General features: G+C 45.1%; 1 protein-coding gene across 1 annotated transcript in view; it reads left to right on the top strand.

Annotated features, from left to right (window-relative positions):
* The window catches only part of LOC139715873 (uncharacterized), a 225,044-nt gene that overhangs the window by 7,951 nt on the left and 204,852 nt on the right, over positions 1 to 12,241 (top strand). Inside the window, 16 exon segments of the mRNA XM_071627416.1 lie at positions 376 to 609; positions 909 to 1,055; positions 1,676 to 2,002; positions 2,413 to 2,832; positions 3,308 to 3,422; positions 3,638 to 3,852; positions 4,342 to 4,659; positions 5,109 to 5,275; positions 5,662 to 5,821; positions 7,062 to 7,272; positions 7,846 to 8,075; positions 8,809 to 9,042; positions 9,595 to 9,741; positions 10,278 to 10,442; positions 11,127 to 11,387; positions 11,882 to 12,202. Of these exon segments, the coding sequence (XP_071483517.1) occupies positions 376 to 609; positions 909 to 1,055; positions 1,676 to 2,002; positions 2,413 to 2,832; positions 3,308 to 3,422; positions 3,638 to 3,852; positions 4,342 to 4,659; positions 5,109 to 5,275; positions 5,662 to 5,821; positions 7,062 to 7,272; positions 7,846 to 8,075; positions 8,809 to 9,042; positions 9,595 to 9,741; positions 10,278 to 10,442; positions 11,127 to 11,387; positions 11,882 to 12,202 (3,672 nt within the window).

Genomic DNA, 12,241 nt, shown 5'->3' with positions numbered 1-12,241 from the left:
GAAAGATGTTTATCATTTTGTGTGTACAACCTTGTAGTGAAGCATGTAAGCATTCAAGTGCTTCTCATGTGATGCTGTTATATGAGTTTGAACTCAAATATACAGTCGAACCTGCCATATATACACACCCACTAAAAGTCCCCCCCCCCCCCCCCCGAGAAAAACCATGTAAAGACCATGTCTATAGTGGCCACCTGTCTATAATGGCTACTTTTTTTGTCTCCCATGGGTGGCTACTGGCTACTACTGTATAGACAGTTTTGACTGTACACATTGTACTTGAATCTCATTCTTGGGCAAGAGTTCATCCTCCATATCTTTTTCCTCCTCCTCCCGCTCTTCATCCTCCCTCCCCATCCCCTTCTCTCCCTGTAGCATCTCCATGAGGAGCTGATGAGCCGGCGGGCCAACACGGTGGAGGCCATCCAGAATGCCGAGCACTTCCTGCACGACCACCGGCAAAAGCTGACCCAGCCCCAGGTGGACGAGATGCAGCAGCGCATCGATGAGTTGCGGGAGTACTACGACACCCTCATCGGACTCTCCCACGAGAAGCTGGCCAAACTCCGTGACATGCTTGCCCAGCTCGAGATGGATCAGCGAGACAGGGTAAGAATACATTTGTTTTTTTTTCTTAAAGAATAGATCCAACAACCTTATCCTCTTTTTTGATTCTCTGTCCATTTGAGTATTTTTAATCTTTATCAAACAACTTACCCTGTATGACCTGTGTCAAAATGTTACCGTTGGGATGTTTCATAAAGCTGTTCTTAAAGTTACGAACGACTTGAGAATGATTGGTGATCAGTTCTTGTGCTGTATTATTGAAATTCTGATAAGTGTGGCGAGTGTCACGAAAGAAGCTGCCATGGTTACATTGTCTGTTTGTGCGTCACTCCCTCCTCCAGACTAACCTGGACCAAGAGACCAAGCGCACCGTGGACACACTCGTGGACCTCCTGGACTGGGTCGCCGTGGCGGAGCGTAACCTTGGCAACGAGCAGCCAATCATGGAGCAGACGAAGCCACTTGGTCAGCAGATACAGAACCACAAGGTGAGGATTGAAAGTCAAACTCAATATCTCACTGAGGAAGAGAATTCAAGTTTATGTTAATGCTTACAATCCATATATATGAAGTATGAATTGTGAAAGAAGACAAACCCAAAACAGTAATCTATGGGCAGTGGAAGCATTGAAAGAAAGCGATGATTAAACAATAAAAAAGACATACATAGGAACATGCTGTACTGTACGTGCTCAAGTGTCAATCGTATGCACAGATTAGGAGGTTGGCTGAAAGAAGTCTGTAGCCATCTCATAGTTTTCTCTGACTGGGACTACTCTCTAGAGCCTGTTATGTTGCCATTTTAGGAAGCAGTGCAGGGATTCCCACATATATTCCAAGGTGTATATAATTACAATCTGAATCCTACGTGTAGACTGGGATGTTGGCCAAAAAGAGTTACTTTGTAACTGGTCAATGTACTTCTCTGAATGGGGTCACTCACAAGAACCTGTCTTGGATGTTTTCCACAGCGTTGCAAGGATTCCGAGTTGCACCAACCTTTAGAATACAGTACATAGTCTTCCCACTATATGGTAGCTCTCACCATCTTATCGGATATACCCTCACTTATCCCCCCATCTCGTACTCTACTCCGCCCATTCTCCAGGCCATCTACGAAGACATCCTCGCCCACCAACAGCCCGTGCTCCTGGCCGTGCACAACACGGAGACGTTCCTGGAGCGGCGCGGCCCGCAGCTCAGCCCCGAGATCCGCAACAAGCTGCAGGAGGGGCGCACGGCGCTGGGCTCGCGCTACGAGACGGTCCAGCGGGAGGCGGAGGCCCGCTCCAAGCAGCTCAACGTGGAGGAGGATGAGCTGGAGCAGCTTGAGCCGGACCTGGCAGAGTTCGAGGCGTGGCTGCAGGGGGCCGAGAGGAACTCCAGGCAGTTCTTTGAGGGCATTGGATCCGACACACAGTCCCTCCAGAAACAGGTCAGTATGCGCATCTTGTGACATACCGTAAAAGCTGTAACAGTTGTTTTTGCATACCGGCAAATGAGGAGGTCACAGACAATCTCGCCAGACATTGTTTGCAATGTGACACCAAGGCTATTGTAAGTGGGCTTATGTCTGTCTGTATATTTAATGTGATCAAGAGCAGGTGGCAATATATTGGGGAGGTTGCTTTATTCCTGACAATAACCGATACACAGTTCAAAGACTTAGCTCAAACATTGTTAAATGAAGAGCCACAAACTGATACAGCTGCATTGTCAAGCTTACATAATGTATGGGTAATGAGTATGAAGTATTAAGTGTGAGTAGCATGAGTATGACGAGTATTATGTAATTGAGTGCGAAAATTGTCCTAGACTTGACGGTCCCTCTCTTTGGCACTTCAGGTCCAAGATCTGAAGGCTTTCAACAACGACGTTCTCGGACACAAGGGTGATGTGCGTGTCAACAATGTCTCGGGCCAGAAGTTCATGAAGGGTGCCGATACATACAAGCGCCGCCTGACCGACTTCCGCTCCAACGTGATGCCGGCGCAGTTCAACCGCTCCTTCCGCGAGAACCCCGACCAGAACATCGTCAGCGGCAAGCTGTCGGAGCTGAACCAGCGGTACGAGCGGCTCTTCCGCTCCTGCGACGACCAGTACAACAGCCTGAGCGACCTGCTGGAGAAGCTGGTGCGTTACCGCGGCAACGTGGAGAGCACCGACACCTGGCTGCACGAGGCGCAGGACACCCAGGGTCGCATCATGAAGGAACCGATCGGCGCCGAACCAGAGTTCATCGTCAAGCAGATCGAACGTGTGCAGGTGAGGTTGTGTCCTGGGTATTAGAGTACCGTAATGTAAATACATATTTATGGCATCGAGTGATATTTGTACTCACCGACATTGAGTTATAACTTTCTGATAAGGTTATCATGTTCAGTCAAGATCTCTCACCAACAAAGTTTTTCTTTTTTTGTTCATTGTTTCTCTCCTGAAATTATCAGCTCTTTGCAGAACTCTGGTGATCTAGTACACTCTATAAATAGGTGCTTCAAGAAGTGCTTCACTGAATGATTATATTAATTCATACATTGTTGCATTCTAAAATTGCTTAAACTACAGTGAACAGGTACAGTGTATGTGATGGATTCTTTTTAAACCTTACATTTTTGTGTGAAGAGATGACACCTTGATGTACAATGTAGTATTCATTCCCGTTGTTGCAATCTTTTGATCAAATTTGCTCACTTTTTCGTATGATGAGAATCTGATGTCATATCTCCCTCTCTCCAATCAGATGTTCTACGAGGAAGTGGTCAATCATGGCCGCGATGTGGAGAAGGTCAAGGACACGGGTCGCGACGTCTACGACGGGCATCCAGAGTTCAAGCAGGACGTGGAGAGAACGATCAGTGAGTGTTGAGTCGCTTGTTTGTTTGTTTTTTGCTTTGAAATCAAAGTCATTACTTTAAAAATTTGGGCTTTGATCTTGAATGGACTTTACCATAGCGGTGGATGTTTGGTTGAACCTTTTGAATCCGCTGTGTCAAAATGATATTGACCTTTCGTACCAGCAGGTGTGCCAGTGATGGCGAAAGAGTTAATATCTTTGAATCTTGTTGCCTAGGTAACGTGGACGAGAGATACCAAGCCCTCCTCAACACGTACACTGGGCGCCTCAACACCCTGAACACTGCCCTCTCGCAGAGCCAGGACTTGGAGCAGAACATGCGCTCCATGACGCAGTGGCTGGAGAGCCACGAACACACCATGGGCCAGATGGAGAGCGCCCCCATCATCGCCCGCGTGGAGCCCCTCCAAGAGTGTGTCAGCTCCACTAAGGTAACCACGGAAATATAGTCCTAAGGGATCCTCCCCAAAGAAGAAAACAACCACAGCCCAATAACTGTTTTTACGTTTTATTGGAGTATACTATAGGAGGTACTCAGATGAAGGTGATTTGTTTCTTTTCTTTAGTGCTTGTTTTGGGGATTGTGATAAAGAAACTAAGATGAACCAATAAGTGTAGCAGTCACCAGTTTATTTGTACTTTGAATTGTAATATGTGGTAAACACAATTCAGCCCAAGTATCCAGCAAAGTGGATGACCATTCATCAATCTATTGTTGCATTGCTCATTACACAAATATAAAAAGCATTTTTGATTCAGCAGGGGCACATGCTTGTTGATCAAATGAAGTTTTTCGAATGAAATTGATTTATTGTGCCCTCTGACCTCAAAATTTGACTATAGGAAATCTCCCACTTCACCATCATATCACCAAATGATTGTGTGCTTCATGTAAACCTTTTGGTGTTTTGCCACTGCAGACATTCGCCAATGACTGTCAGACTGTGCGTCCCACCGTTGACACTATCAACTCGTCGGCGAAGACCCTCATCCGCGAGTCCGAGCCGGCCACGGCCAAGAACATCCAGAGCAAGCTGGACAACATCAACGATCGCTACGGCGACCTGCAGAGGCGCAACAAGGAGTACTCGACCACGGTGACCAGCACCTACGAGACGGTGACCACCATCGAGGACCTGGTGGACGACTTCGACGACTTTGTGTTGCCGAATGTCGAGAAGCTCCGCTCGCCGCAGTTCGTGCAGCAAGACACCAAGACCGTCAACAGAGAACTGGACGTAAGAAAACTTCTCATTCCCAACTCCTTTACCAGTGACTATTGTGTGAGAATACTCAAATAACACGCAAAAAATGATGAAGATTCCATTTCAACATTGGTGCAATAGACTTGGATCCAAGTGGCACTGAGGATGAGACCGTTGACTCTCGATCTGAGGTCCAGAGTTCAAATCCCATCAAGTACACCTACACCTATGCCCTTGGACAAGATGTTTTTACCCACTATGTTCCTCTAGTCACAGGTGTAAAATTGGATACCTACATGTAGCTGGTAATTCTAAGGTAATAATATCGGCAGGGCCTTCTGGTAGAGCAGTGGCAATGCTGAAGAGGCTACCCTGGATAAAGACAACCATATTATTATTATTTTTGTTAGCATACTTGTATGAATGTGATTATGTGCTTGTATCTGTACCCATTTTCCTGTTTTTCTCTTCACTTTTTCCAGACTGTCAAGAGGCAAATGGACCAACACCGCCCTCAACTGCAGAAGATCCACGTCATGTCGGAGGAGGTCAAGAACAGCCCCAACGTGAAGGACGCCACCCACGTGACCTCGCTGACCAAGACGGCGGACAGCAACTGGAACACGTTGGAGGACCTGGTCAACACCAGGTCAGTGACTTTATTTGAGAAATGCTTTGAATTACATTGTCAGTCTTTGTAATGGACATGGCGGCAATCATCACACCTTCCAATAGCGCCCTCTTGAGTCCTGGGGCCAGTATACCTTTAATCAACAGTGCCCTCTTGAGTCCTGGGGCCAGTATCTTGACCCGTTGAGGACGGCCTGATTTTACTACAACACGCATTTCCCATAGACACTCGCCGAGTATACTTGGGACTTGTCCTCAACGAGTTAATCCTCTCAGGAACACTGACTCTAATACCAATATTGCAGTTGCACATAACAAGCATGACTACAGTATCATAAGGTTTAACCTTTCATTCTCAATGAATTTATATGACATTTTATTCTCTTCTCCCCATTTCACCATTAGGAAAACCCAAGTTGAGGAGCTGCAGGACGCCCAGACCCGCTACAACGACGTCAACGCCGACTTCAACAACTGGATCAGCAGCGTGGAGCGCAAGTATGAGAGTCTCCCGTCCAGCGTGAGGGACCAGGGATCCTTGCAGCAGCAGATCACGGAGGTCACGGTGAGTTCAATCTCAATGTTCTTTTTTTTTTTCCCTTGAGAGTGGGTCTCCTTGAAGACACCCTAGCCCCATATTTCCTGTTATGAAGTGTGTCTGTGTTTGTATAGCCCTTTTTACACTTTTGTTTCTTAACCCCGGACTTTCTCTGACCCAGGACTATCGTTAGTCCCGTACCAATTTTTTCAGCTTTTTACACTCGCCAATTAGTCCCGTACTAAGCTCTAGTCCGGGGCTAAGGAGAAAATTGACCTTTTTACACTCGTATTTCTTAGTCCGGTACTTTCCAAACCACATGAATAGTCATGATTACGCTGTGCACTGTACACGTACACACACGCACCGGCAGCACTTGATTACCTGGTTTCTGATTGGTCAGTGGGGGTCGGACTTCGTCTCCTTCGCTTAGCCCATGATCATTTTTTCGTCCTGTTTACACTCGCTTGCTTGGCACCGCAATTGCGGGGTTAGCACCGCAATTACGGTGCTAACCCTGCTATTTTGCAGGGCCAGATAGTACCGGACTATTTTGGCAAAAACGAGTGTAAACAGAAAGTGGGCTAAGGATAGTCCCATACCAACGGTGGGGCTAAGGCCCCCCCTTAGCCCCACCATTGGTACGGGACTAAGCAAAAATTTACAAGTGTAAAAAGCCCTTATGAGAGTGGATATTGTTTGTGTTTCTTGTCAGGGTCTTGACAACTTGTTTATAATTCTAAGCCCACTCTGTATGCTTGCCACTCCTGTGGTTTGCTGTCTTTTATCTTTATTTCATTTGCCTGTTATAAACTTTCAGACAAATTTCAAGATGTGGGTTTATTTCATTTCCTGAAAGTATTGGAACTTAAAGCATTCTTGAAGTAATGTTTTAGTAGTTAATCTGTAATAGAAGAAAACATGCAGTACTGCATTTTTCAGTTAATTAAAGTTGCATGGTGCATTGTTTTTATGTCATCCATAGAATTTATACTGTACATGATGTAAAAACATAGCATAAAGTAACCCCATTACACTAATATTTTTCAAATGCACATCTACTATAACCCTCATATTTTTGTGTACTTTGGATCAGTAGCACACCAGCATAACATGCATACCCATTGTAAAATAGACTGTACTGCAAACATACACTGTACATGAATTTTGTATGAAGTACAACTAACTGTTCTAATTTGCAAGACTAAATTGTAATTTAATTCCATTTTCTATTTTTGTCATGTCATTCTATTTTTCCAACAACCAGCCGCTGCACTCCGAGATGACCCAGGCAACCAAGCGCATGGATGACGTCAAGTCGATGGGTCAGACCCTCGGTCAGCTGCAGAGGGAGGTGGAGAAGCCCATCCAGGTGAATGTCCAGCGGTCAAAGGAGTACAGCATGCCACCGACCGTCTTCCAGGACAAGAGGCCGCGCACCGTCGAGGAGGTACAGAGGAGCTTCGTGGAGCCTGAAGGTGAGAGAACTGCGCCTTCTGTACGCTCGACCTCTGACTCTTTGCGCCATGTTAGTGTGCCTAAATTGGCTGATAGCTTGTCAACTTGGCATACTTTGCTCAAACTCCCAACTGTGCTCAAATTGATCGATGGTTTGAATACTGGCCATTTGCAAGAAAAAGTAGCAGTCAGTAGCTTTGTTATAACATTTGTACAGTCTGTACATCACAGCAAAGCGTGCAATTTACTCTACTTCATTGCTGTTCTGCAATCTTAACATAAATGGTTCTACAGAAAGTTACATGATTTCCAAAAAGCTTTTATGCATTGTGATCTCAGAGTGATATGGCATACAAACGATATGCGATGTGGCGCACAAAGACTTAAGAGAGTCAATCAACAGTTCAGTTATGTGCTGTTTGCTTATTTGATTAAAAAGTGAGTTTTATCAGACGCATATAATGTTATGCTGTGCTTGTAACATCGAGCCTAGTACATAGCCTACGAGGGAAATTGCTTTTTCTGCCAAACCTGCCGTATTGCCTGAACTCACTCCAAATCATTACGTCTCTCTCTCTTTCTCTCTCTCGCAGAGTCGCCCATCTCCCGCGAGATGACGACCCACAACACTCGCTACGACACGCTCTTCAAGAATCTCGGCAACCGCCTGGACGACCTGGAGCTGATGCGGAAGTTCATGGGTCTCCACGACGACGGCAGCGAGCTGATTGATTGGGAGATGAAGACGCAGAGCAGGCTGGAGCGGGAGAACCCGACCAGCAACGACATCGAGACGCTGCAGAAGGAGATCAAGAATTACGAGGTTGGCACAGCAGTATCTTGTAGATAAAGACTGGTGTGGGATTGCTTCATTCAACAAAAAGTTTTAAATGCTGTTTAGGAAGGTTTTGAGTACAGAGATATTAGGTCTTGGGACTTTGTTGATCATCTGTGAAATAGCGCTTTGAACCCTGAGGGTTAAAACTTTCAAAATATTGACAACATTGTCCTTTATTTAAAAGTTAAATCCAAGTCATTTCCATGACATTGGCGCAATATCTTTGGATGAAATCAAAGTTAGGGTTAATGTTTTAAGCTTTTACAGCTACAAAGTAGCAAGTTATGCAAGTAAGAAAATCTGCACAAGTCTTCATAATTAGGTGACAAATGCCTCGTGGTTTTAAGAACGTTAAGAGGAGTTTCAAATTGCAGTGGCTGTAAAGAGATTATGCGCGAGTCTCTTTTGTGGGCTTATGAAAGTCTTGTTGAAAAGAATGGATGTGTAATTGGTGCATAAAGAGCATTGCAAAAGAAATATCCCATTGTGAGGATGAAGCTTGATATTTGTTTTTACACAGTTACATGGCATAATCACAATAAAACTATGTGTACACTGTATGTCATGCTCTGGAGTTGTAGGGTGACATACATGTACCAGGTACATAAATTTATTTGCTTATACTGCACACAAAACAATGGCCATTGAAAGTACAATTGTACATGCATATGTTGAATAAAATTCCACATCATAAATCTTTGCACGCATGCTTGTACAGACCATCCATGAAGATATCGTCAGGCACGGTCAGCCGGTCACCGAGACCGCCGCGCATATTGACACGTTCCGGCGCGACAACCAGCCGCGGCTGTCCCGCGAGCAGCAGAACACGTTGGAGACCACCTCCAATGAACTGCGCACTCGTTACGACGAGCTCCTGGGCAAGTCGCGCGTCGACATGAAGGACGCTGACGAGAGATTGAAGCGACTGATAGCAGAGATGGACGAACAGGTGAGCAAAGCAAAGCAAGAAAAATGTAGGTTGCCTCTGACCTAACATCTCTTACACCGTGGAACAAAACATTCAATGTCTACATCAGTCAAGCCCCCAACCTTCAATGCTAACTCACAAATTCAGTATGCCTGTGAAAGGATTTTGAAAGATCATGAATATATACCTATATATATTTTTTTTCTGTATGTGCTTTTGTGTTTTGATTTTGTTTTTATATTTTTACTGCAAAATAACCAACTGTATTGTAACTGAATAAAGTCATGCTCGACAACCTCCCCGACCATAACATGTACAAAGTACCTGTAAGTCATTCATTTCTGACAGCCATGTTTATGGGCACAGTATCATGGCTGCTGGGAAATTCTGGTGGTGACTGCTCTACCCAATTGTGCCAAACCTATGGTGTATTATTTATACATGTATTTCAGTACTTCTCATATTGATCACAGATGGAGTATATTGTATTTTGGGTATATATGGCAAACAGTCTGCCCAGCTGTGTCTTCTTGTCGTATTCTTATCAACCCCTCCCTTCCTGTCTCTCCTCAGGCCATGATTCGGTCCATGGTCACCAGTCTCTCGACCGACCTCCAGGCCAAGAATGACTGGATCAGCGATGCTGAGAAGCGGCTGGGGTCTGAGCAGCCCCTCAGCGAGGAAGGGCGCCCTCTGCAGCAGCAAGAAGCCGATCATGATGTATGTTTATCGTAGAGTATTGTACTCAACAGTGCCACACGGGCAATCACAGTGTAAATGATCTTGAGCTAACACATTTGCATTTTACTATCAAATAGAAAATCAAAATTGTCACCTAGAGAATTGATATCAAATGAGTATCATAATGTAGCTTTGAAACCTTTGCACATTAGATTTGGAGACACAATTTGCTCTGTCCTGTAAAAAATGTCTATGCTCAAAATTGGCAACTGAGGTATGAATTTATGAAATGGTGATGAGCTGATATGTGATATGTCAGTTCTCAAATAGTTGTGCCATAGTTTTTAATTATAGTGAATTTTGCCAGCATGGCAGAAGATGGAAAAGGCAGCTAATATAACTGAATTACTTTAGGCCTATATTTTTAGGTGGATTATTCGGGACTATGGTCTGAATCGCTACCGTTAGTCCACTTACTGGTAATTCTAAACCTTGTGTCGTGATTGATATGTGATGCTGTGTTTATGGAGAAGTCAACCATAAAATGATGACTTGTGGCTGGATTCTCTCTACAGGTGCTGCATTCCGACATCGTAGCCCACCAGGAACCAATCCTGAAGTCCGTGCAGGACACGCAGACCTTCGTCGGCAAGTACGGCGACAAGCTCCGCCCACAGGACCGAACGCAGCTCCAGGACGGGGCGGACAGCCTCCGGAGTCGTTATGAGGTCGTCCTGAAGGTAAGGATTAGTAGAAGATGAATGAAAGTGTCTTTATTTATCATGTGATTGTCTTCAGAAGGTGGAACACAATTCACATCACAAATGCAATGAATCTTTTTGTATTCGGAGTGTGATACAGTGCATGCATGTACCTCTCATAAACTACTTGTACTTGCTTTATGGGTATTGAGGCACGTCTTGAATAATAAAGCTATGTAAGTGTTCCCTTTGAACTTGGGGATGTGACAGTTAAAAGAAGAGACTTACATATAGCTGCAACATTTACCCATATCAGCAAATGTGGTGCATTCTTGGAGTTTAACGGCAGTAATCAAGAGGATAACTTAGACAAAATGATGAGTAATTTCTCACTTATGGCAAAATATTCTAAAGTCTTCATGCAATCTCTTTAGATTTGTACCGATACAAGGTGTATAACTGATTCTGAGGTTTGTAATGTTCAATTGACATAGCACTGCATATTACAGTATAAATGATGATTGGTGGTGACGATACAGATGGGAGACTGGTAGAATCACTATGGGAACACTGCCATTAGGTTGCATGTGTGGGCGAATTGAGTCCAGTGCCATGTTACAATGTATGCTCACTCCAATTCATCACCAACCTCCCCACTTATTCCTCTTTCCCTGTGCCGCCCCTCCCTTCCTCCTCTTCCCCCCTCCCCCCAACAAAAAACAGGAATCCAACCAGCGCAACAACAAGATCGGCTACTCCTCCAATGACCTGGACAAGTACGAGAACGAGGGCGGCACGTTCCGCCAGTGGCTGGAGGATGCGGAGCGGAAGCTGGAGAACTCCAAGCGCAGCATCCCGGAGGACCACGAGGTGATGAAGGGCAAGCTGGAGGAGCAGAAGGCGTTCACTGAGGACGTCAACGACCGCAAGGGCGACCTCAAGTTCATCAACATGACGGGGCAGAAGTTCCTCGACAACGCCAAGGTGAGACGAGATTCACTTCAGCCATTTCAACTCTTGTTTGCTGCGAGAATATCTTAAATTTAGGGAAAAGAGGAGAGAAAGTGACAGGTTGTCCGTTGTCAGAATGTTTACTTACAGTTTGCCAACTTTTATCATGTAATCATTTGGTGTACCTGACTTGATTATCCATTTCTGTTTTTGACAGCATGTGTTTTGCAGTGCGTGTTGTATTTAGGGGCTAATCTTTGATAGAATATGTAGTCAAAGCTCCTTTTTATGCAGCTCACGCAGTGTGCATTAAATGAATTTGAATTTGAATGAAGCAAAATGTCTCCACATTGGTACAATGTCAGTTAACAAATTTGGTTTATGCTCTTTTGCTAAAGTCACCTATGGAAGTTTGCCCCCCTCCCCCCCAAAAAAAAAGCAACCCAAAGAGACAAGTTGTTTATCAGAGATTTTGAAATTCTTGTATAATTTTGTATGTGCAATGTTTATGCTTTGTTGTCCCATAGAACTACAAAAACAACCTGTCCCAATTCCGGACAACAGTCCTGCCACGCGAGTTCTCCCGTCAGTTCCGCGAAAACCCCGAGTCCAACGTCATTCGCACCAACCTCTCTGACCTCAATGACCGCTACGACCGGCTCAAGATGGACTCGGCCACCTTCCTCGGCCGGCTGACCGATGTGGCTAGCCGCCAGAAAAAATACAACAAGGCGGTCAACTACATCGACGGCTGGCTGACCAGCTCCAGGACCAATCTAGACCAGATGGTCAGGGAGCCAATTGCAGCTGAGCCAGCCGAGATCCAGAAGCAGATCGACAGACTAAAGGTTAGCGTGCTGCTGCTCTTGTAGTGAAGTTTAAGCCTG

This window comes from Diadema antillarum, unplaced genomic scaffold (genome assembly GCF_040938485.1).
Source record: "Diadema antillarum isolate AM-2024a unplaced genomic scaffold, OU_Dant_1.0 scf00000006, whole genome shotgun sequence".
In the NCBI taxonomy this organism is placed as follows: Eukaryota; Metazoa; Echinodermata; class Echinoidea; order Diadematoida; family Diadematidae; genus Diadema; species Diadema antillarum.
This window is presented reverse-complemented; position numbering and strand designations above follow the sequence as displayed.